This window comes from Rhamphochromis sp. 'chilingali', assembly GCF_963969265.1.
Source record: "Rhamphochromis sp. 'chilingali' genome assembly, chromosome: 7".
In the NCBI taxonomy this organism is placed as follows: Eukaryota; Metazoa; Chordata; class Actinopteri; order Cichliformes; family Cichlidae; genus Rhamphochromis; species Rhamphochromis sp. 'chilingali'.
In genome coordinates, this window is record NC_137934.1 from 3785824 (window position 1) to 3806891 (window position 21068).

The 21068-nt window shown below is 43.2% G+C and overlaps 1 protein-coding gene across 1 annotated transcript; it reads left to right on the forward strand.

Moving 5' to 3' along the window:
- Positions 1-4739: 4739 nt before the first annotated feature.
- Positions 4740-18722, forward strand: LOC308400393 (sodium-coupled monocarboxylate transporter 1-like). The gene is made up of 17 exons (XM_080888056.1): positions 4740-5049; positions 5412-5531; positions 5657-5722; positions 5833-5884; positions 5977-6044; positions 6926-6964; positions 7398-7513; positions 7674-7814; positions 8138-8267; positions 8361-8449; positions 8576-8685; positions 8817-8884; positions 11530-11616; positions 17225-17439; positions 17981-18078; positions 18214-18302; positions 18385-18722. The coding sequence occupies exons 1-17, from the start codon at positions 4825-4827 to the stop codon at positions 18487-18489; spliced, it is 1818 nt and encodes a 605-aa protein (XP_080744182.1). The 5' UTR covers positions 4740-4824; the 3' UTR covers positions 18490-18722.
- The last annotated feature ends 2346 nt before the right edge of the window (positions 18723-21068 follow it).

Below are 21068 nucleotides of genomic sequence, written 5' to 3' on the forward strand. Positions count from 1 at the left end.
GGTCAATCCCTCCGCCCATGCGGGTTCAGCAGCGCCCGGTGCAGTCCCTCCTGTAGTCCCCGTCTGCAGTCCCCGTCTGCAGTCCCCGTCTGCGGTGGCCTGGTCAACTCAGTCAGGGGTTTAGCAGCCCCAGCACACAGTAACTCTCTCTCTGTAGCCAGCTCCAGGGCCTCCTGAAGGGATTTAGGGTGAGCTAACAGTGTCTGGATCCTCAGCTCATCTGGAAGCAGGGCCTGGAGGAAGTGGTCACAAGCTAATTCGCCCTGGATGGTGGGGGGCATGTGGGCATAGGTGCGGTGGACCAGCCCTTCAATGTCATTAGCTAGGTCCCTAATGGATTCTCCTGGTCGACGGCGGCGGCTGCACAGTTCGGAGCGCAGCAGGTTCGGAGCAGAGCAAGAACCAAACCGCCTCTTCAGAGCCCCAACCAAAGCATCATAATCCCCCCTGCCCTCTGGGCTCAAAAGCAGCAAGCTAGACAGGGCATCGCCAGTAAGGCACATAGCTAGCTGCAGGGATTTCTCTTCAGCAGACCACCCACCAGCCCTGGCCAACAGTTCAAATTGTGCATGAAAAGCTTCCCAGTCAGCCTTGCCATCATACCTGGGGGTCTTCATGGAAGCGTGGAAAGTGCCTCTATGCGTCGGTATGTCTTTCTCCACACCCCCAGCCGCTGCAGAAGTCCCCAAATAGCTCTTTCGGCCACTCGAACGGTGAGAGGATGCAAAGCCGGCTTCTCTCGCTCACCCGCTCTCTGTGCTCCGCGAACCTCCGGTCCCCGGCGGAGCAGTCGTGTCCGTGAGCTTCCGCTGTAGGTTTTCGCTTGATCTTGGAGTAATCCATCGGAAGCATTCCGCAAAGTCCCGCAAAAATCTCCAGCGTCCACAGCCAATGCCGTGAGTCGGGGCGGCGTGAGCGCAGATAACTCCGGAGGTGAAAGCTTCGCTTTTACTTCTGACACCAGTGTAGCGTCCCTCGACAGAAGACACAGACGATCAGCGTTCCGGTTACCGGTGTTTATTCAGAATAGTAACACGGGCTACTGTGGGCCGTAGCCAACGCCAAAACAACAGGGGAAAAAGTGCGCTCTACAGCAACAGCACAACCCCCGACACTCTCTCTCTTCCGCCCCACACCACACACACTCTCTCTAACCCCCGCCCCCGAACACTCTCAGCCAACCACACACCTGCTCTCCTCCAGACTCTCTGTCATTGGTAGCTGATCTGATTGACAGGCCAACCGGCCTCTAGACTACCGCACATTCAAGGACACTCAGTAAATCACCATGCTGCGGGTGTGGTCCAACTATGCCATAAGTAACTGGCAATTCTGAACACAAAACACTGATAACACAACAGTCAACTAACTTGTAACCCAGTCCATTACAATATCATTAAATAACTTTAGAAAAACTTCCACTTGACTCTTTACATGTAATGTTGTAAAAATATATATTTTATTGTTTAATTAATCTGAAAATGTTAGTCTTCCAAATGTGCAGCAATTTAATTTATTTATTCTCTTTAGCTGATAGTTTGTGGGGCCCAGGTAGACTGTATAACTGCATATCTACCAGTTTCTCTGCACTCCAGCCTCCTCTGTGCCATGTGAAAGGATTTTCCTTAAGGCAGGAGAAATGATCTCCACGAAAAGGAACAGGTTCGGCCATCGCACACTAGAACAAATTCTCTTTTTAAATAAAAATGAAAAAGGGTTACCTTAAATGCATCATGTTTTTAATTTGCAAGTTCATAAGCATTTTCCTTTTCCATTTCACAATCAATTCTACCCCCAGGTCAAAAATATGTCTGGGAAAATTTCCCTAATATAATATTATTTATAAATACACCCGTCTAGCAATTAATTGCATAAGTGCATGGAGGCAAGACCTCAGAGCAGAAGCATATTCCATAATGTGTTGTACATTATTATATGTATATATTATATTAAACGTGGTATTTTTCAATTATTGTATTTACCAACATCAAGAAGTCACAAGCAAAGAAAGACCACACCATGGTGCATATTTAAACAAGGAGAGTTTACTGGTCAAAACTATTTATTAAACAAATAAAACACATTTTTAACCACCAAAAAATACACGTTCAAAGCAACACAACAGCGGCCCAATATCAGACAGAATTCCACTCTGTAGAGTGGGCAATCATAATGAAGCAGTTGGTTTTATTTTGTGGATTCAAGCTGCTCTTCATATTTTTGGCCACCAGATGTCACCAGAGAGGACTGTGTTGAAAAGCTTCGAGTAATGAACCGTTTTTCAATACAAGCTTCAGTGCTTCAGGAAGCTTCATTTGGCCATCACTAGTAGAAAGTAAAATTAAATAGTCGGGGGGGGGGATGACGACTGACGACTGCTCAAGTGAACTACAGATACCTGAAAGTTGTAGGCCCTAGTAGGGCCTCCTGAATTTTCCTGTGTCAGTGTGTCCTACCATCTGTCCTGCCTTAGGTGCACCTTTTTCTTTTGTACAGCTGAAAGGTGAGCTCTGGTGCCAGAGAGCAATGTTAGTTGCAGTTAGTGAGGGGTGTGTGTGTGTGTGTGTGGGTGGCTGTGTTCGGTGGTTATTTACCCCTGCTCTGCGGAGAAGAGTGTTTAATGACTAAACTCTTTTTTTACTTTTCAGTTTACTGACCTATGCCTGAGTTTTTGTTTGTTTCTGAAAATGGTGATAGCGGCTTGTCCGTCTCTTTTAGTTGAGTTATTAATAGAAACTTTAATAACACTTTTTAACCCTTTTGCCTCCCTGTGTCCTTTTTCCGACCCAACACTTTTTGTTACATTCCCTCATCGCCTGGACCCTTTTAGGGGAAATATAAAAAAGTATTTGTACTTTGTTACTTAACACCTCTGGGCCACATAGTTTACTTAATGCAGCTTGTTTCCTAGCTGTTTCCATCACTTAAATGATAAATGTCAAATGTGAAGTACAGGATTTTAATAACTTTCATTACACTCAGCACAGTCTCTCATCAATCATCAACACATTGGCTGCAGTGACTCTAGAGGAGCTGATCAAGCCAAATGTCACACTGACTGACAGACAATTGCTTTACATCTCCAGAGCACTGAGTACGTACCTGATCTGTTCACAGTACATGGTGAACTCTGTCCTTTGAGCACTGGTATGTGACTGAGGCTAAAGCTGAATTAGTTAATAAATCTTCATGATTAAAATGTCAGTTGTTACACGATGTTGTTGCAGGTTGCGGTATCGGAGGGTTGTGTGTTTCTATGGCTGGCCTGGCATCACTTATGGGACTACTTGCTCAGGTAGTGAGAATCTGTTGATACAAGTCACAACATGAAAATGCATGAATCTTAAATGTGGCCTACCAAACACTTGAACTTTTTAAACATGTGCATGTGTATATAAAGCATTTAAGGTTTCACTTCAGATGTCTCTCACAGGCAAGAACCATCATGGGTGGGGTCAGTGGAAGTTATAGAACTGTTTGGTCTGTTTGTGTTGGGTATCCTGTGTCCATTTGCCAACTCTGCCACTTTTTCCTCTTCCTTTGATTTCATTACATATATATGATCAGATAACCATGACAGGACAGCTGCACACAGATTGAAGATGCATTCAAAAACATTGAGCCAACTTAAACGTTGAGTCAATTGGGAAACATCTCCCTAAGTTAACAAGTGACTTGCTCATTTAAAATGAATTTGACTCATAGTCCATCCATTTCTTCCACATATACACTCCGGGTCACGGTTGGACTGGAGCCCATTCCCGCTGTCATTGGATCACTGTAAAAATAAAAAGTGACTAAATTATTCTTAGCACCTGCTGGGGTTATTAAACCATAAACAATCAGAACATAGATGGGAAGGGAAAGGTGGGATTCATAAAATCCATCAAATGAAATGTTAGAGTGAACTTTATTGTTATTCGTACGAGCATCCAGCATTATACCCTGCACAGTGAGAAACTAAAACAGTCGCTTCACATGTGAAAAGGTACAACACCAGGGAAGCGACTAATCACTAAACAGAAGAGGCAGTTTATGAAACTCTTATCAGCCACTTACAATTTATTGTTATTACTGTGGACCCATTATGACAATATAACAAATGAAAAATACTAATGAAAAATTTCCATTGAGAATGAGAAACAAACAAAAAGAGGAAGGTTTCTGTCATTGAATTATTTATCCCTTACTTTGGTGTATAATATGAATGGTCATGGTGAACATCTTTATCAGTAAAAACTGTGAAACTTATGAAAATACAGTCAAAAGTCCTAAGTTTAAGCTCTAAAGATATCCAGTGGGGCAGTCTTTTGGCCCACGGGCCCTATGTTTGGCACCTTTAGTCTATAGGATTACTTTTAATGGAGAAGCACAATGGTTAAACAAGTGCTTAGGATGCCATAACAGTTTCTTAAATGCAATAACCGATTATTAAGAGAGCCCAGAACAAATACACATGGTGTTCCAAATGCAAACACAGTGTAATTTGCAGAAATGAACCAAATCTCAGGACAAAGAGCACGTCCCTGTCTGACATCCACCAGCCACATGCATCCAGTTTTCTGATAGTTTTCTGGTGGTGGCACAAAGTACTATTGTTACCCACGTTTTATGTGTTTGGGTTCAAACTCTAACTTCTAAACTTTATTCATTAACTTTGAGTGTCAAGTTAACCTGAAAGGACACGTCCGCGCACCGTCTGGAATAATTTATCTTACAGTTCAATAGAGTACCTGGAGGTGATGACACCGCCTTCCCAGTGATCTACAAAGCACTGCCTGATAAACGCTTTAGCTTTATTTCAGTTTTGCTCCGACTGATAAAATGTCCGAGGATGCTCACTTGCTCGTGGCAGCAGACTATGTGGTGTTTGCTGTCGTTCTGCTCCTGTCTGCTGCTGTTGGTTTTTATTACGCCTGGAGAAGCAGGAAACAAGGAACCTCCAGGGACTTTTTAACTGGGGGCCGAAAACTCAATGCCCTGGCTGTCTCCATGTCCCTCACTGCCAGCTACATGTCATCCGTCACTGTGCTCTCCAACCCAGCCGAGGTAACGTGTCGGGACTGTCCTGGATCTGCACTCAGCTTCCTCAGCGCACAAACATTTATTCAGAGCTTAAATTAGAATTTTACAAAATGTGTAAAACTGTGATTTCTGTGCATTAGAAGACGGCTGGAGTCAGCTAACCGAGCATTACTTTGAGTGCACCGCTTTCAATTTCAAACAAATCAAATAACAAATTTAAAGTTTTCGTGTTACTCACCAGAGTTCAGCACTGTTCATATGTTGCTCCAAAGCTCGTTCAGTATCAGCAGCATCAGCGTTTCAAATGATCTCCGGCAAAGTTTCACCAGCCAACCAGCTGTTTTGCTATTTTGTGTTTCCATAAATCTTTTTCAACCTGTCCGTAGGTGTATCGCTACGGAGCCATATTTGGCTATTTAAGTATTTCCTATGTAATAGCAGTGGTGTACACATCCGAAGTCTTTCTCCCAGTTTTCTACAGACTGGCCATCAACAGCACATATGAGGTAACTGTGGTTTTGTTTACAACATTATTACTAGTTTTGCCTCTGATTTGTAGGGAGTGAGGGGAACTAGAAGTTTCATGTATCAGTATCAATATGCGTCTTTTCTCTGTCTGGTCTCTGCCAAGTATCTGGAGCTGCGTTTCAGCAGAGCCACTCGTCTCCTGGGAATGCTGATCTTCTTTTTTAACGTAGTAAGAAGCCAGTGGTTCAATCTTTGTAGTGCTTTGACTTCTGCACATAAAACTACGTTGGTATCAGCAGAGACATGTTGTTGTTGTGACTTTCTAACTCTTTGCCACAGTTGCTCTACACTGGACTTGTAATTTATGCTCCAGCTCTGGCTTTGAACCAAGGTATGTCAGCTCCAGTTCACAGCAGTTAAGTTCGTGAAGGGATCTTGAACAAGAGTGTTTCCCCTGTTAATGAATTTCCCTTCTTTTTGCAGTGACTGGTATGAACCTGTGGGGTGGGATTATTTCGACAGCCACTGTTTGTACTTTGTATTGTGCACTGGTTAGTAAAACATTTATTACATACGACACACACACTGCAGTGCATCACATTGTCAGTCGAACCTCATCGAGCATCACTAAGCCAGGAACCTTAAGAGACCCCCACTTTCACATTCAGCAGAGATTAAATGAGAATATTTACATTTTCCTAAAATTCATGAGGTCCCCTTCCCATTTACCCTTTAAAACAAAATATCTCTCATGTAACATCACCTCTGATTTTTTAAATTTGATGCTTTCACATGCAATCATTAAGGGTCAAAAGTTGGAACCGTCATTGCATAATGTGTTGCATGGTCATAAGCAGAGAGGTCTCGCTGCGCTGCCCTTAGACAGTTAACATGACGAAGCTATTGAGGAAAAAAACGCCACGTATATCTTGTTTATCATGACTCTGGTTTTACGTGGCCTATCACCACAATTTAAAAACTGGTACATATCACCTTGTTGCTTTGGCATCTTAAAGTGGTCATGTGATTGGCTTACCACGACCACTTTATTCTTCCTCAGTCAAACAGCAGCACTCATGCGATTGTTTTGCCCCTTAGCTACAGGTGTTGTGCCAAATTACAGCTGCTTCCGTGCAACTTCTATAAGATGCGGTAAGCTGAAGACAGCTTCAGCCGTCTGTTTGTTGAAAAATAGTAACAGACCGCATTTTCTTGTTAGTAACGGTAACGGCGTTGTAACAAAAGGAATAGTAATTAGTTCGATTACTCATTACTGAAAAAAGTAACGCCGTTATTCCCATCACTTGTGCTTTCTGAAAATGTTCTACTACAGAATACGGTCACATATTTCCACGTTATGCATTCTGTTCATTAATACAGCTTCCTAACCTTTTTGACAGAGATTTTTCTTGTTTTGTGGCGTTTGTTACAGGGTGGCCTGAAAGCTGTGGTGTGGACAGATGTTGTTCAGGTAGGGTTCTGGATCAAATAAATTGAAAAAAATACACAATACAACATGCCCTCCAAATAGTTGTGGTAGATGGCTGCCCCTCCTTGATGTTGACGTTTCTTCCTGTTAAAAGGGAGTTTTTTGGTTCACACTGCCATTTGATTGCTGGCGTTTTCTCTGGATTGTAGCGTCTTTATCTTACAGTATAATGTCCTTTTGTTATGATTTGGAACCATATAAATATATTCCATATTCTATGTAAGTAAAACTGAATTAAATTGCAATCAGGTTTCAGTCTAATTTTATCGACACCACAACCACGTTTGAGTCATGTCTTGATTCTTTGCAGTATTCATGTAAATTAGCAAGAATTTGATAACTGGGACCAAAATCTGTCAACATAGTTACAGAATACAGATCTGCCAACCAAACAAATCTCTGATTTTTCTTCCAGATTGGAATAATGTTTGCAGGCTACATGTCTGTTATAATCAAAAGTGTGATCTTAAAAGGAGGAATCTCCACTATCTTGTCAGATGCCCAAGAAGGAGGAAGAATTAACTTTGTGGAGTGAGTATATGTGTGTGTGTGTGTGTGTGTGTGTGTGTGTGTGTGTGTGTGTGTGTGTGTGTGTGTGTGTGTGTGTGTGTGTTGTGCGTGTGTGTGTGTGTGCGTGTGCGTGTGTGTGTGTGTGTTATACTAAAATCATCCTTTCATTGTGTAATCCCAGCTTTGACATAAACCCTCTGAGAAGACACACTTTTTGGACACTTGTCATCGGAGGGGCCTTTACTTGGAGCTCAATTTATGGGACCTACCAACCTCAAGTTCAGAGATACAACTCCTGCAAGAGCATTAAACATGCCAGATTGTGAGTGATTCAAAGGAATGTATTCCTTCCTTCCTGTTTAGCTTGCAAAACTAATAATTAAAATAATAATAATAAAAAAAACACCAATAAACAACGATATATGACACGTCTATTTCCACATCTATGTAAATTCTGATTCAGCCAAAGACACTACATTGGTGGGGTTTGCTGGCAAATGACACGTTCTTATCATAAACTTGGAAAAGATAGCTATGATAAATGATGACATCATCAGCATACAGTGATAAGAAATATAATCTCGTTTGCTATGCTACACTGATTTTTGTTTGCATACGTCACTTTTTCGTGTTGTGTTTTTTCAGAGCTCTCTTCATCAACGTGTTAGGCCTAGCTTGCACCCTGACATCGTCAGTGATTTCAGGGCTGTGTCTTTATTCGTTCTATAAGAACTGTGACCCATGGAAAGCTGGACAAGTTTCATCACCTGATCAGGTCCATACACATAAACAAAGAAACCACAGGATGTTTGTTTTTATTCAAGTTATTTTATGATCTTAAAATAAAAATCTTTTTTTCCCTTTACAGCTGTTGCCTTATTTGGTGATGGATATCTTGGCAGATCACCAAGGTCTTCCAGGACTATTTTTTGCTGCAGTATATAGTGCCTCTCTGAGGTTCATACAACATAATTTGATATATTTTTATTCATGTTGCATGTAACATTTAAAGCTGTGCCACATTTGAAGTGTCAGTTATGTCCATTAGTCCAGAGTAAACATGGTTCATTTCTTCATGTTCAGCACAGTTTCTACTTCAATCAACGCAATGGCTGCAGTGACCATGGAGGACCTGATCAAACCACGCATTAAACTATCTGAGAAAAAGCTTCTCTTGATCTCCAAAGGGCTGAGTAAATAACGGGTTTCCTGTTGTTTGTTTATAACACAGACTGCATGTTATATTAGATTAAACTGAGCACTGCTACGTGGATGCGGCTGTTAGTCAATAAAAATGTCATTTTGTGATGTGATGTTTTTGCAGGTTTGTTTTTTGGAATTGTATGCGTTGCCATGGCTGGACTGGCATCACTCATGGGACATATGATGCAGGTAGAGGGATCTGTTAATGCAGAGCTGTCAATGTGTTCAGGCAAACACATCCAGGAATAGGAATGGGTATCATTTAGGTTTTATCCGATACCAGTACCAAACCGGTACTTTTGAAACGGTGCTGGTGCTTAAACGGTGCTCGAACCGGTGCTTAAAGAATGGAGAACACACACTTTGTCCAAAAACCTCTTATGTTTAGCTGTTTTTTTTGTAAAAAGGTAACAATGTTAGCCTTTTCTGCAGCTATAGGGCATATATGGTGTTACGTCCCTCTGCAGCCTCTAATCTGCTCAGTGTGTTCAGCTGGTGCTAATTGGCCACACCTAGTCAGGTGTGGATAAAAGCATACCTGAGGCAAGTGTCCAGGGAGCTCACTAGTCTTTGCCTTGGTGGTACAAGCCATTTGAGCCAACCTGCTAAGCCATTTTAAGCTAAAGCCTCTTCACACTAACACTCTGTTATTCATCTCCGTTTTTATGTTGCGGCTTTTGAGCTGGGTCATAACATAAGTGGCGGCTCATCCGGGATATTTGGACATTTTAGTGAAGATTGCATATCAGTTTTTTGTATTGCTTTTAAGTGGGTGAGTGAAGGTGTTCACTGTGATTGAGTAACGTCCCTTTAGTGAGTGTGTTTCAGCTGGGTGTCTGTGCTGCCCTTTCAGCGAAGCACTTGTTTGTTGTTTTGCTTGTTTTAATTTGTTGTGTTTGGTGGCTATTTTGGGTGGGGGTACGCTTCAGAGTTTGGTAGGAGACTATATCTCTGGTCTGCTGCCTGCTCTCGAGTTCGTGTTTAAAGTTGCCTCGAGCCTGGTACACCACTGAAGACTAGGATAGGTAAAGCTAGTGTTTTGTTGTTTTTAGTGTTTTAGGCTGGGAGTTGCACATAGTAAATCAGTGGCACCAAACTTGGTAGGAGGTTTGAGACCATTCATGATTATGGTCTGTAGCTGAGGCAGGTAGGCTGTTTTTAGGTTGGCATTGTGTGTACACCATGTGTGTGCATATGTCAGTGTTGATGGATGCTAATGAGATCTTTGTGAGGTGAGTGTTTTGTGTTGTGACCGTTAGTATTGTGGGGAATATGGCTATTTTGTTGGATCACTTGTGAGTGTTGTTGGCCAGGTGATGGCAATAACACTGTGGGGTGCTGAGCCACCCTTGATGTGATCATTGTGTGGCCGTAGCTCTCCATTTTGTGGTTGGTCACTAGTGTGCTTGATTTACTGAACTTTTTGGATTAAAGTAACTTGTTGTGGTATAGGGCCACTTGTATGTGACTGTTTGTGTGGTGGAGACAACAGATCACTTAGTTGTGATTATTTGTTGCTACTTTTGGTTTTGTGTTGTAGCAGATCAGGTAATCATTTTGGGTTTGTGACTGTTGTGCTCCTTTGTGTTGGTCACATGTTACTTCAAATCCTCATGCCCATCCATGCTTAAATATGCCAACTTATTTTTGAGGGTTCAAGGCTTCAGAGGGACTTTTAATTTGTTTAGGGGTCCTAGAGGGACCCTTTTAAGGGAGGTGTTACGTCCCTCTGCAGCCCCTAATCGGCCACACCCAGTCAGGTGTGGATAAAAGCATACCTGAGGCAAGCTGCAGGGAGCTCACTTGTCTGTGCCTTGTCTTTTAGCCAACCTGCTATTCCATTTTAAGATAAAACCTCTTCTCACCCATACTCTGGTATTCATCTCCTTTTTTATGTTGCGGCTTTTGAGCCAGGTCGTAACAATGGTATCACTCTTGGCTGGAAGCAGTGCTTAAACAATGGAATAAACACAGACTTTGTCCAAAAACCTCTCATGTTCAGCTGTTTCCCTCTTTTTCTTTGGTCATTTTAGCCTTTTTGGCCAGGGTGAAGGGAGTATCTGCCATCAAACAAGAAGACAGCCGCATGAAACTACGACGGTGTTTGCTAGTTCACCTTACGTGCATTAAATTAATAACGTGGTTAGCCTACTCAACGTAAATTACACACGAACAACATTAAGCTACTCACGCAGAGAAGAACGGCTGCTGCTGCATCATCATCCGTCATCATTTCTGCTACACTGGCAGGGCTAGGGGCCAGGACTCTCCTCTTCGGGTTCTTGGGGGATGTTGCTAACTCCGGGTCCGATAACAGGGGCCACACCCGCAGTAGATGTGCTCGGTGTGAGGTCTCGCAGCAAGCTATCAAATACGGTGCACTTCTCGGCTTTTAACAAAATGCTACACGTCGCCAGGTGTTTCATCAGATTCGAGGAGTTACCTCCCTTGCACAGTATCAGCTTAAAGCACTTGTTGCAGGCTGCTGAGTTTGCATCTTTTGCTGTCAAGTACAGCCAGACTTTTGACCGCTTCGCCTTGGGCATTTTTAATCTGTAGCTCTATTCTAAAAGAACGTACGCTTGCAAAGGTAAAATGATTGGCTAGAATCCAAAGTGTATGACATCTCAGGAAAAAAACGAAAGCACCGAAATGTGCGCTGCTTTTCGGTCTGGTTACTACAGTTTGTCAGAACCGGTACTGGTACCCATCCCTATCCAGGAATGTTGTTGTTTATTAGAAAGCATGTTAATTACGTAAATAAGTACATTTTTCACCTCAGTAAATACGACCATTTGTAAAGTGTTTTTTGAGCTGCAGGTCTCTTCAAACAGGCAGTGTCCATCATTTGGGGGGTCACTGGGGGTCCTTTACTCGGTCTGTTCAGTTTGGGTGTCCTCTGTCCATTTGTCAACTCCATAGTAAGTCCATTCTCATTTTGGTATTTTCCTAAATCAACCTAACATCAATTTATCATCATATAACATAGTACGGGAGCATTTTTCTTATTAACAGTATTAAAAAACACTTTATTAAATGCTTAATGTTTTAAAAAAAATGTTAACAGTAGGATAAAAATAATAATGACCAAACTCAGGGATGTGTGCCGAGTCCCCTGCTGTACGCTCTATACACTCACGACTACACCCCCCACCCACCCATCCAACATTCGTATGCTGTAAATATTAATTTTAACAAGTTTGCTGATGACACAACTGTGATTGGGCTCATCACGACGGGAGATGAGTCTGCATACAGGGATGAAGTCGAAAATATGTCATCAAGGTGCAGCTGAAACAATCTGGTCGTCAATACCAAAAAAACCCCAAAGAAATAGTAGTTGACTTCAGAAGAAACAAATCTGACCCCCAGCCCATACACATTAATGGGGACTGTTTGGAGAGGGTCTCTGACTCCTGGGCCTGCACCTGGGTGGTGACCTGTCCTGGAAAACAAACACCACAGCTATGATCAAGAAGGCACAGCAGCGACTCCACTTCCTGAGCGTCCTGAAGAACAACGCCTTAGCCAAGGAGCTGCTAGTGTCCTTCTACAGGTGCTCCATTGAAAGTACACTGACACACTGCATCCCAGTGTGGTTTGCCAGCAGTACTGCTTCGGAGTAAGCATCACTCCAGAGGGTCATCAACACAGCACAGAGGATCATCAGCTGTGATCAAGAGCTGTACTCTTCCCTGGAGGAGGTGTACAGGTCCTGCTGCCACAGGAAAGCCTACAGCATCCAGAAGGACACATCCCACCCCGCACATCACCTGTTCCAGCTGTTACCCTCAGGAAGGCGGTACTGGACAATTAAGGCCAAAACAAACAGACAGAAACAGCACATACGCCAGGGCTGTTGCATTTATAAATACACTTGGGAGATAAGCCACTGCAAAAACACAACCTTCAACTGTGCAATATTTTTTTTCTTTTTAACTGTGTAATATTCTTGTTCGTCTTTTAATTGTGCAATATTTCGAAGGAACTGTGCAATATTCTGAGGACTGAAGCACTGTGTGGCAACCGTATTCTCACTTGTACATTCTTGTATACAGACTTGTACATAGTCTAAGGAGCTTGCAAAGAAAAGCGTCTGGACTTCTTTAAGTTGCTTGAAGACGTTTCACCTCTCATCCGAGAAGCTTCTTCAGTTCTAAGGTCAAATGGTGGGGAGTCCCAGATTTAAACCTAGTGGGAGTATCCCCCCGCAGAGGGACAAAAGGACCCCCTGATGATCCTCTAATCGCCTGAGCCAAGGTGTGAAACTGGGTGTGGGTCCCAATCAGCCAGAGTTTCGGGTGTGTTCATTGTGAAACCTGGCCCCACCTTATCATGCGAATTCCTGAGGTCAGATGGCCCAGGATGTGAGTGGGCTTTAAGGCGTCTGGGGAGGGATCTCAAAACTTGATTATAGATGGCAGACAATTGGTGTCGTAAACCCCCGCCTCTGTTCAAAGATGGTCGCTCACAGTGGACATAGATGGCTTCTTTCACTCCTCTTTCAAACCATCTGTCCTCTCTGTCCAAAATGTGAACATTGGCATCCTCAAAAGAGTGACCTTTATCCTTAAGATGCAGATGGACATAAAAGACGGTCTTTCTTATAACTTTCCGGAGTTCAAGTTTTGCAACACGGACGCTCCGTTTGCAGACCCCCCATTCATCTCACCTGAGACGCCTTTGTTCTCTGTCCCTGGAGGCCACAAACGCCGACGCAGAGGGAGAAGATCTGGCGTTCTGGTTCGACTGAGACGGCGCACTAACAGACCACCGTTACCCAGTTTATTACTGGCTAATGTGCAGTCTCTGGAGAACAAGCTGTGCGAGCTTCGGGCACGGATCTCATTCCAGCGAGAGATGCGGGACTGCTGTGTGATCTGCCTCACAGAAACCTGGCTATCGGACAAGGTACCGGACTCCGCAATACAACTACTGGGGTTCTCTGTGCACCGCGCGGACAGGTCACAGGATCTTACTGGGAAAAGCAGAGGCGGTGGTGTATGTTTCATGATCAACAACAGCTGGTGTGATTATGCGAACGTGCACCCGGTCAAATCCTTCTGCTCACCGGACCTGGAGTACCTGATGATTAAGTGCCGGCCATTCTGGCTACCGAGGGAATTTACAGCAGTGATTATTACGGCCGTTTACATTCCCCCACAAGCCGACACTGACCGAGCACTCAGGAAACTGTACAGCGCGATCAGCAGCGAGGAAACCGCACACCCAGAGGCGGCGTTTATCACAGCCGGAGACTTTAATAAGGGAAACCTGAAGAAAGTCTCACCAAAACTCCACCAACACATCCATTTCAACACTCGTGGAGATCGGCTACTTGACCACTGCTACACCTCTTTCCGGGATGCGTATAAAGCCCTCCCCCGCGCCCCATTCGGCCAATCAGATCACCGCTCCATCCTGCTCCTGCCCGCCTACAGGCAGAAGCTGAAACAGGAAGCTCCAACCCGGAGGGCGGTGCACTGTTGGACGGACCAATCAGAGTCTACGCTGCGGGACTGTTTTGATCACGCGGACTGGGAAATGTTTCACGTGGCTGCTAGGGACATTGATGAGTACACAGACTCAGTCTGCGGATTTATCAGGAAATGCGTGGAAGATGTCGTCCCATCCAGAACAGTTAAATCCTTCCCAAATCAAAAACCCTGGATTAACAGAGATGTTCGCGCGGCACTGGCGGCACGGAGCACCGCCTTTGCCTCCGCGAACACATCGGACCACAAACACGCACATTACCAACTCCAGAAGACGATCAAAGCAGCCAAACGTGAGTACAGGGACAGGGTGGAGCAACAGTTTGACAACCCTCGGAGTATGTGGCAGGGACTAAACACGATCACAGACTTTAGAGGGAAAACCAGCACACCGCAGACCACGGCCTCTCTGTGTGAGGATCTAAACGTATTCTACGCTAGATTCGACACAGCAAACACCATGAGACCGGACAGTGTGTGCACCACGGATGACGTCAGTGCGCACACTGTGTCTGAGGAGGATGTGCGGAAGTGCTTCAGGAAGGTGAACGCACGCAAAGCTACTGGTCCGGACGGGATTCCCGGCCGCGTCCTCAAGTCATGCGCGGCTCAGCTGGCTGGAGTGTTCACGCACATCTTCAACCTTTCCCTCTCTCTGTCTGTAGTCCCAGCCTGCTTCAAAATGGCCACCATCGTCCCTGTACCCAAATCCTCCACCATCTCCTCATTGAACGACTGGCGACCTTTAGCCCTGACCCCCATCGTAAGCAAATGCTTCGAGAAGCTGGTCAGGGACTTCATCTGCTCTGCACTACCCGACTCACTGGACCCTCTACAGTTTGCATACCGCCACAACAGGTCCACTGATGATGCCATAGCCCTGACACTACACACTGCCCTGTCACACCTGGAGAAGAGAGACACGTATGTGAGAATGCTGTTTGTAGATTACAGCTCAGCATTCAATACCATCGTTCCCTCGAAGCTGGACAGGAAACTGCAGGATCTAGGACTGGGAAGCTCCCTCTGCAGCTGGATCCTTAACTTCCTGTCTGACAGACGCCAAGTGGTCAGACTGGGCAGCATCACCTCATCCCCCATCACACTGAACACTGGTGCTCCACAGGGGTGTGTACTGAGCCCTCTCCTGTACTCACTCTACACCTACGACTGCACAGCCACTAACAACTCCAACATCATTGTGAAGTTTGCGGACGACACTACAGTGGTGGGTCTTATCACCAATGGTGATGAGACGGCCTACAGGGAGGAGGTCAGCGCCCTGACCCACTGGTGTCAAGACAACCATCTCACCCTCAACGTCGCAAAGACAAAGGAGTTGATAGTGGACTTCCGGAGGTGCAGAGAAGTACACACCCCCATCACCATCAACGGCGCTGCTGTGGAGAGAGTGAGCAGCTTCCGGTTCCTTGGAGTACATCCGGCTGAGGATCTTACGTGTTTAGTACACATAAACAAAACAGTGAAGAAGGCGCAGCAGCGCCTCTTCTTTCTCAGGAGACTGAAAAGATTTGGCATGAACCCCCGCATCCTCAGGACCTTCTATCACTGTGCCATTGAGAGCATCCTCACTGGATGCATCACCACCTGGTATGGCAACAGCACCGCCTACAACTGCAAAGCTCTCCAGAGAGTAGTGCGGTGCTTTGAACGGATAATTGAAGGTGAGCTTCCCTCCCTCCAAGACATCTACAGGAAGCGCTGCCTGAGGAAAGTGGGGAGGATCATCAAGGACTCCAGTCACCCCAGCCATAAACTGTTCAGACTACTTCCGTCAGGAAGGAGGTTCTGCAGCATCCGGTCCCGAACCAGCAGACTGAGAGACAGCTTTTTCCACCAGGCCATCAGACTGCTGAACACGTCATAGACACCTCAGCTTCACTACTGGAACTTTAACATTATGCACTACATACTGTACATTAATGCCACTGTTTTGCACATGTCTCAACTCTGTATGTTTTTATATATTTTATTTTATTGTTTACTCTATTTAATTTGTAAAATATGTGTATACACACACACACACGTAGAAAAACATTTAGTATACACATCCAGAAATGCATATACTATTATATATTGTACATATATTTATTCGTTTCAGATTTAGCCATTCTTGTATTTTGCTTGTTTACGTTATTGTATTTTGCACAACTCTGTTGCTTGTGAAGCTCGCACACAAGAATTTCACTCACATGTACTGTACCAATGTACCTGCACATGTGATGTGACAATAAAAGTGATTTGATTTGATTTGATTTGGACTGCTGAGTCTTGTCCTGTGGAGGTGGCTCTTCTATGCTGTGCCATGCGCTTGTGAAGTGGCTGTTTGGTCTCTCCAATGTAGAGGTCTGGGCATTCCTCGCTGCACTGTACCGCATACACCACATTGTTAAGTCTGTGTTTTGGGGTTTTGTCTTTCGGGTGAACCAGTTTTTGTCTGAGCGTGTTGCTGGGTCTGAAATGCACCGGGATGTCATGCTTGGAGAAAACTCTCCTGAGTTTTTCTGATACACCGATAAGATTCTGATAAGAAGGACAGACGCAACAACATTGTCATCCCCTATGTAGCCGGTGCAACGAGCTCATCCGAAACTCTGGCTGATTGGGACCCACACCCAGTTTCACACCTTGGCTCAGGCGATTAGAGGATCATCAGGGGGTCCTTTTGTCCCTCTGCGGGGGGATACTCCCACTAGGTTTAAATCTGGGACTCCCCACCATTTGACCTTAGAACTGAAGAAGCTTCTCGGATGAGAGGTGAAACGTCTTTAAGCAACTTAAAGAAGTCCAGACGCTTTTATGCAAGCTCCTTTGACTATGATGACCTGGATGACTGAGAACCTTCACAGACAGACTTGTACATACTATTTTTTTTTCTTTGTTTAAAATTTATTGTACATCTATACTTGTTTCTCTTAAAAGTGCCCCCTTCCACTTGTACTGAATGTGTTTACATGCAGTTTTTGTTGTTCAAAAGCGCAATGGCAATAAAGATTCTGATATTTGTCCACAGGGAGGTCTATGTGGTCTCGTGACAGGATTGGCTGCAGCTGTCTCTGTGAGCATTATAGGGATGATATCCCCTTCTCCTCCTGAGATGACCCGACCTCTCTTTCTGAGCACTGAGGGTTGTAACTTTACTACTGGTAGCAGTTTCAATTGGACTACCCCACTGCCAACAGAACCAAGTCTTTTTACCACAACCCCAGGACAGAATACTGATGACATGTAAGTGTGGTTCAGTCTGTCTTGAATGAATGAATGAATGAAATATTGCCTGGTGAGATGGGATGACCGAGCTTTCCTATAATAAACGAAAGTATAGTAAAGTAAAAAAAGCCATATGATTTTAAAAAAGTGAGTAAAAGGCAGTGTTGTGAGGTCATTAATAAAAATAATAATAATAATAATAATAATAATGATAATAAACCTGGTGGAAAGCATAAATGTGCCAAGTATCCTACTGCTGGTTTTTAGCCAAGCTCGCAGTGGCACTGTAGTCTTGTTGAATATATTTTTCATTTCAAATTCAAATTCAAATTCAAATTTTTATTTGTCACGTACACAGTCATACACAGTACGATATGTAGTGAAATGCTTGGACAACTGCTCGTGACCTAAAGAAAACAAAAAAGGAAAAGGCTATGAATAAGATTTGCAAACTGTCTTCACAAATTCCTTTGTAGCCTTCAGAATACTTTCATAATATGGTGTAATTACATTAATAAGACATTTGTTAACAAGATATCTACTAATCTCTCACCACCAGACATGCGGTTCAGTGGCACTCTCCATCCTACCTTTACTTCTGTGTCATTGGAGGTTTAACATCTGTTATTGTTGGAATAATCATCAGTCTCTTGACAGGTAAAAAACAAATGAAATAAAATAAATAAAGATTTTGCCATTAATTACCTGTACTTGGGAATGGATCTGTGATCTCAGATCTTCTTATTGTTTCATAAGGACTTTTTGTTTTTGTTCTTCCACTCATCATTTCAGGGGGATTGAGGGAGACGGTGGACCCAAGATTTATGCTAATGAAAGAAGACACTCTTTCTTATCACCTGTTCAAACGTGTCAAAGATGGGGTACGTGCTGAAGAGCAAAGGTATCAAAAGCAACCGACTGATGACAGGCGCTCAATTCTGTCTTATACTTTTCCTTCCTTAGGTCATGGGAGGAACAGACAATGTTGGTCAGCCAAACAAGGAGGATGGAATCAATAAACCTGCAGTAGGGAAATTTGACAACAATACCCGTGTCTCATCTTTTTAATGACCGATACAGCTGAAGAATTTCACAACAAAGCTGCTGTAAAGCTCAAATCCAGGATTGTACTCATCTGACTTCATAAGAAATGAGACCAAAGGAACTGAGTTGTCAGCGAGACAATAATGTTTTTATTTTTCCAGTGACTCAGTAAAAAGTAGAAAGCACTTTCAAATATCTACTTGTGTACATGATGATTGCATGTTTCTATTGTTTAGATTAACACATTATTAATAAAAAGCCACATGATAAACATTTCAATTCAATTCAGTTTTATTTATACAGCGCCAAATCACAACAAAAGCTTCAAGGCACTTTATATTGTAAGGTAGACCCTACAATAATACATACAGAGAAAAACCCAACAATCATATGACCCCTGTGCAAGCCCTTTGGCGACAGAGGGAAGGAAAAACTCCATTTTAACAGGAAGAAACCTCCAGCAGAACCAGGCTCAGGGAGGGGCGGGGCCATCTGCTGCGATGGAGTGAAAGAAGGAAGACAGGATGAAAGACATGCTGTGGAAGGAATAGTCGGAATAGTTCAAACATAAGTGTTCCTCTCTTTCCGGAATGTTTGAATTTCTCTGACCAGGAGGGAAACATAGACTTTAATGAAACATCCACAGGATACAATCCACACAAACAGGCAATGAATACATTCAAGGTAGTTTTGATGCTATTTATTATGAGTCACAAAGCTTTTTTAGCTTTGGTTTATTAACCCAAATGTCAAGAAACTCTGAAAGCTACAGTAATGGTGAAAAGAAATTACACCCTCTTTAATGGTATGGTTTTACATATTAGAGCAGCAAAAAATAATCTAGTGCTTAATGTATCTTAAAATTAATAAAATGCAACATCAGATGAACGACATCTGATGCACATACTGCATCATTTTATATCTGACAAAAACTAATCCACAATGCAGATTCAATGTGCGAAAAAATTAAATACACCCATACTAAATCCGTAGGAATTAGCAGGGTGTGTAGCAGCTGTGTGCTCCTAATTAAAAGCATTTGATTAACTGATTATCAGCAAGTGTGACCACCTCTATAAAAGCAGAAGCTTACAGGTCTGGAGCAGTGAGGTATGTGTTTTACACAATGCTAAGGAGGAGGAACATCAGCAATGACCTTAAAGAAGAAAAGAAATCCAAGAGCTACTCCTCAGGCTCTCTTTTTCATAAAAATGAACATGGCAGCATGGTTCAGGCTCACAAAGTGGAATCTGAACAAACCAGAGGTGGGACCAAGTCATTGTTTTGCAAGTCTCAAGTAAGTCTCAAGTCTTTATCCTCAAGTCTCAAGTCAAGTCTCAAGTAATGTCAGGCAAGTCAGAGTCGAGTCTCAAGTCACTGGTGTAAAAGTCCGAGTCAAGTCACAAGTCTGAAACTTTGAATTTCAAGTCCTTTCGAGTCTTTAAAAAAAACAAACGAAAAAATAATGTTGCAGTTATATGCTAAATGTAAATATTAGACCATGTAATTTTAAAATCTGTGTTTTTCTCAACACATACAAAATAGTGAACTTAGAAAATATACACAAATTATGAAATTGCACCTCTTTAAAATGCAGCTCCAAGAATAATTTTCACCGACAGTTCTGAGATAAGCTGCATGTTATTCTTGGATGCAGTTGTAGGACCAGCTTTAAAATCGCATGACAAAAATATCATACACATTAAAAAAAACTGTATCACCAACGTAGCCTGGAAAACATTTGCTAGTTAGATGAAGTCAGCTATCTCATCGTAGCATATTTATATGCATATTTATAATTATACGGTTCTTGGAGTGAGTGCATACACTCATGAAGTTTAGTAACTTCCGGTCACTGCAACAAGCCCAGGTACAGTTTACCGACGGATGGGTGCAGGACCTTGAAATGCACCGTGTAGAACGAAAGACCATCGTACGTATCATAAGTTTACCAGTCTCACAAATCGTCTTCATAAATACACATTCGTTAACCGTTTATTAATATAACCTTTGAGCTCAACGGTAATTAATTAGCAGTGGAAATAATTTCTGGTAGCATCACAGAAATGTAGCAGTGACAATAATATTGTATGCTGTAATCGTACTGGGCAATTAGTGATACAAAAAACCTGTTTTATCCTGTGAATAAAAGTATGTGTTTTTGTCAGTGTACCATAATAACAGAAGCGAAACGCAATATTGTGTCAGGATAATTTACTATTTATGCACAATAAATAAAGGAGCATAGCGCGACAATTTCTGTTCAGCGCCAGACTTGCTTGTAACCTATATCACTAATTATGTTAAGAAAAATGACGCATTAACTACAACAGCAGACTGACCTTTGTGTAAATGCTTGGAGCAGACTAACCTGTGAGCTGGAGTGTTCTAGGACGTTATATTTGATCTTTGAATGGCTGCAATCCAGTCGCCTCTTTGTTACTTCGGAAACATGGCTCGAACAATTTCTCTTCAACGACGTAATCCGATAACAACCGATCTCTTTACCCGTCGGCTTCCCGTGGCTGTCATGCGACCGGCTATTGCAGTTAATAATACAACGGCTTCTTGACATTTTTGTGTTTCTTTTTATCGCTGTGTGA

What these genes read in the sequence shown, in the direction of transcription:
- LOC308400393 (XM_080888056.1), top strand. Translation starts at nt 4,825, where the DNA reads ATGTCCGAGGATGCTCACTTGCTCGTGGCAGCAGACTATGTGGTGTTT. An exon ending in GTCCATTTGTCAACTCCATA is followed by an intron (nt 11,617 to 17,224) that starts GTAAGTCCATTC and finishes ATTTGTCCACAG; the next exon opens with GGAGGTCTATGTGGTCTCGT. An exon ending in AATCATCAGTCTCTTGACAG is followed by an intron (nt 18,079 to 18,213) that starts GTAAAAAACAAA and finishes TCATCATTTCAG; the next exon opens with GGGGATTGAGGGAGACGGTG.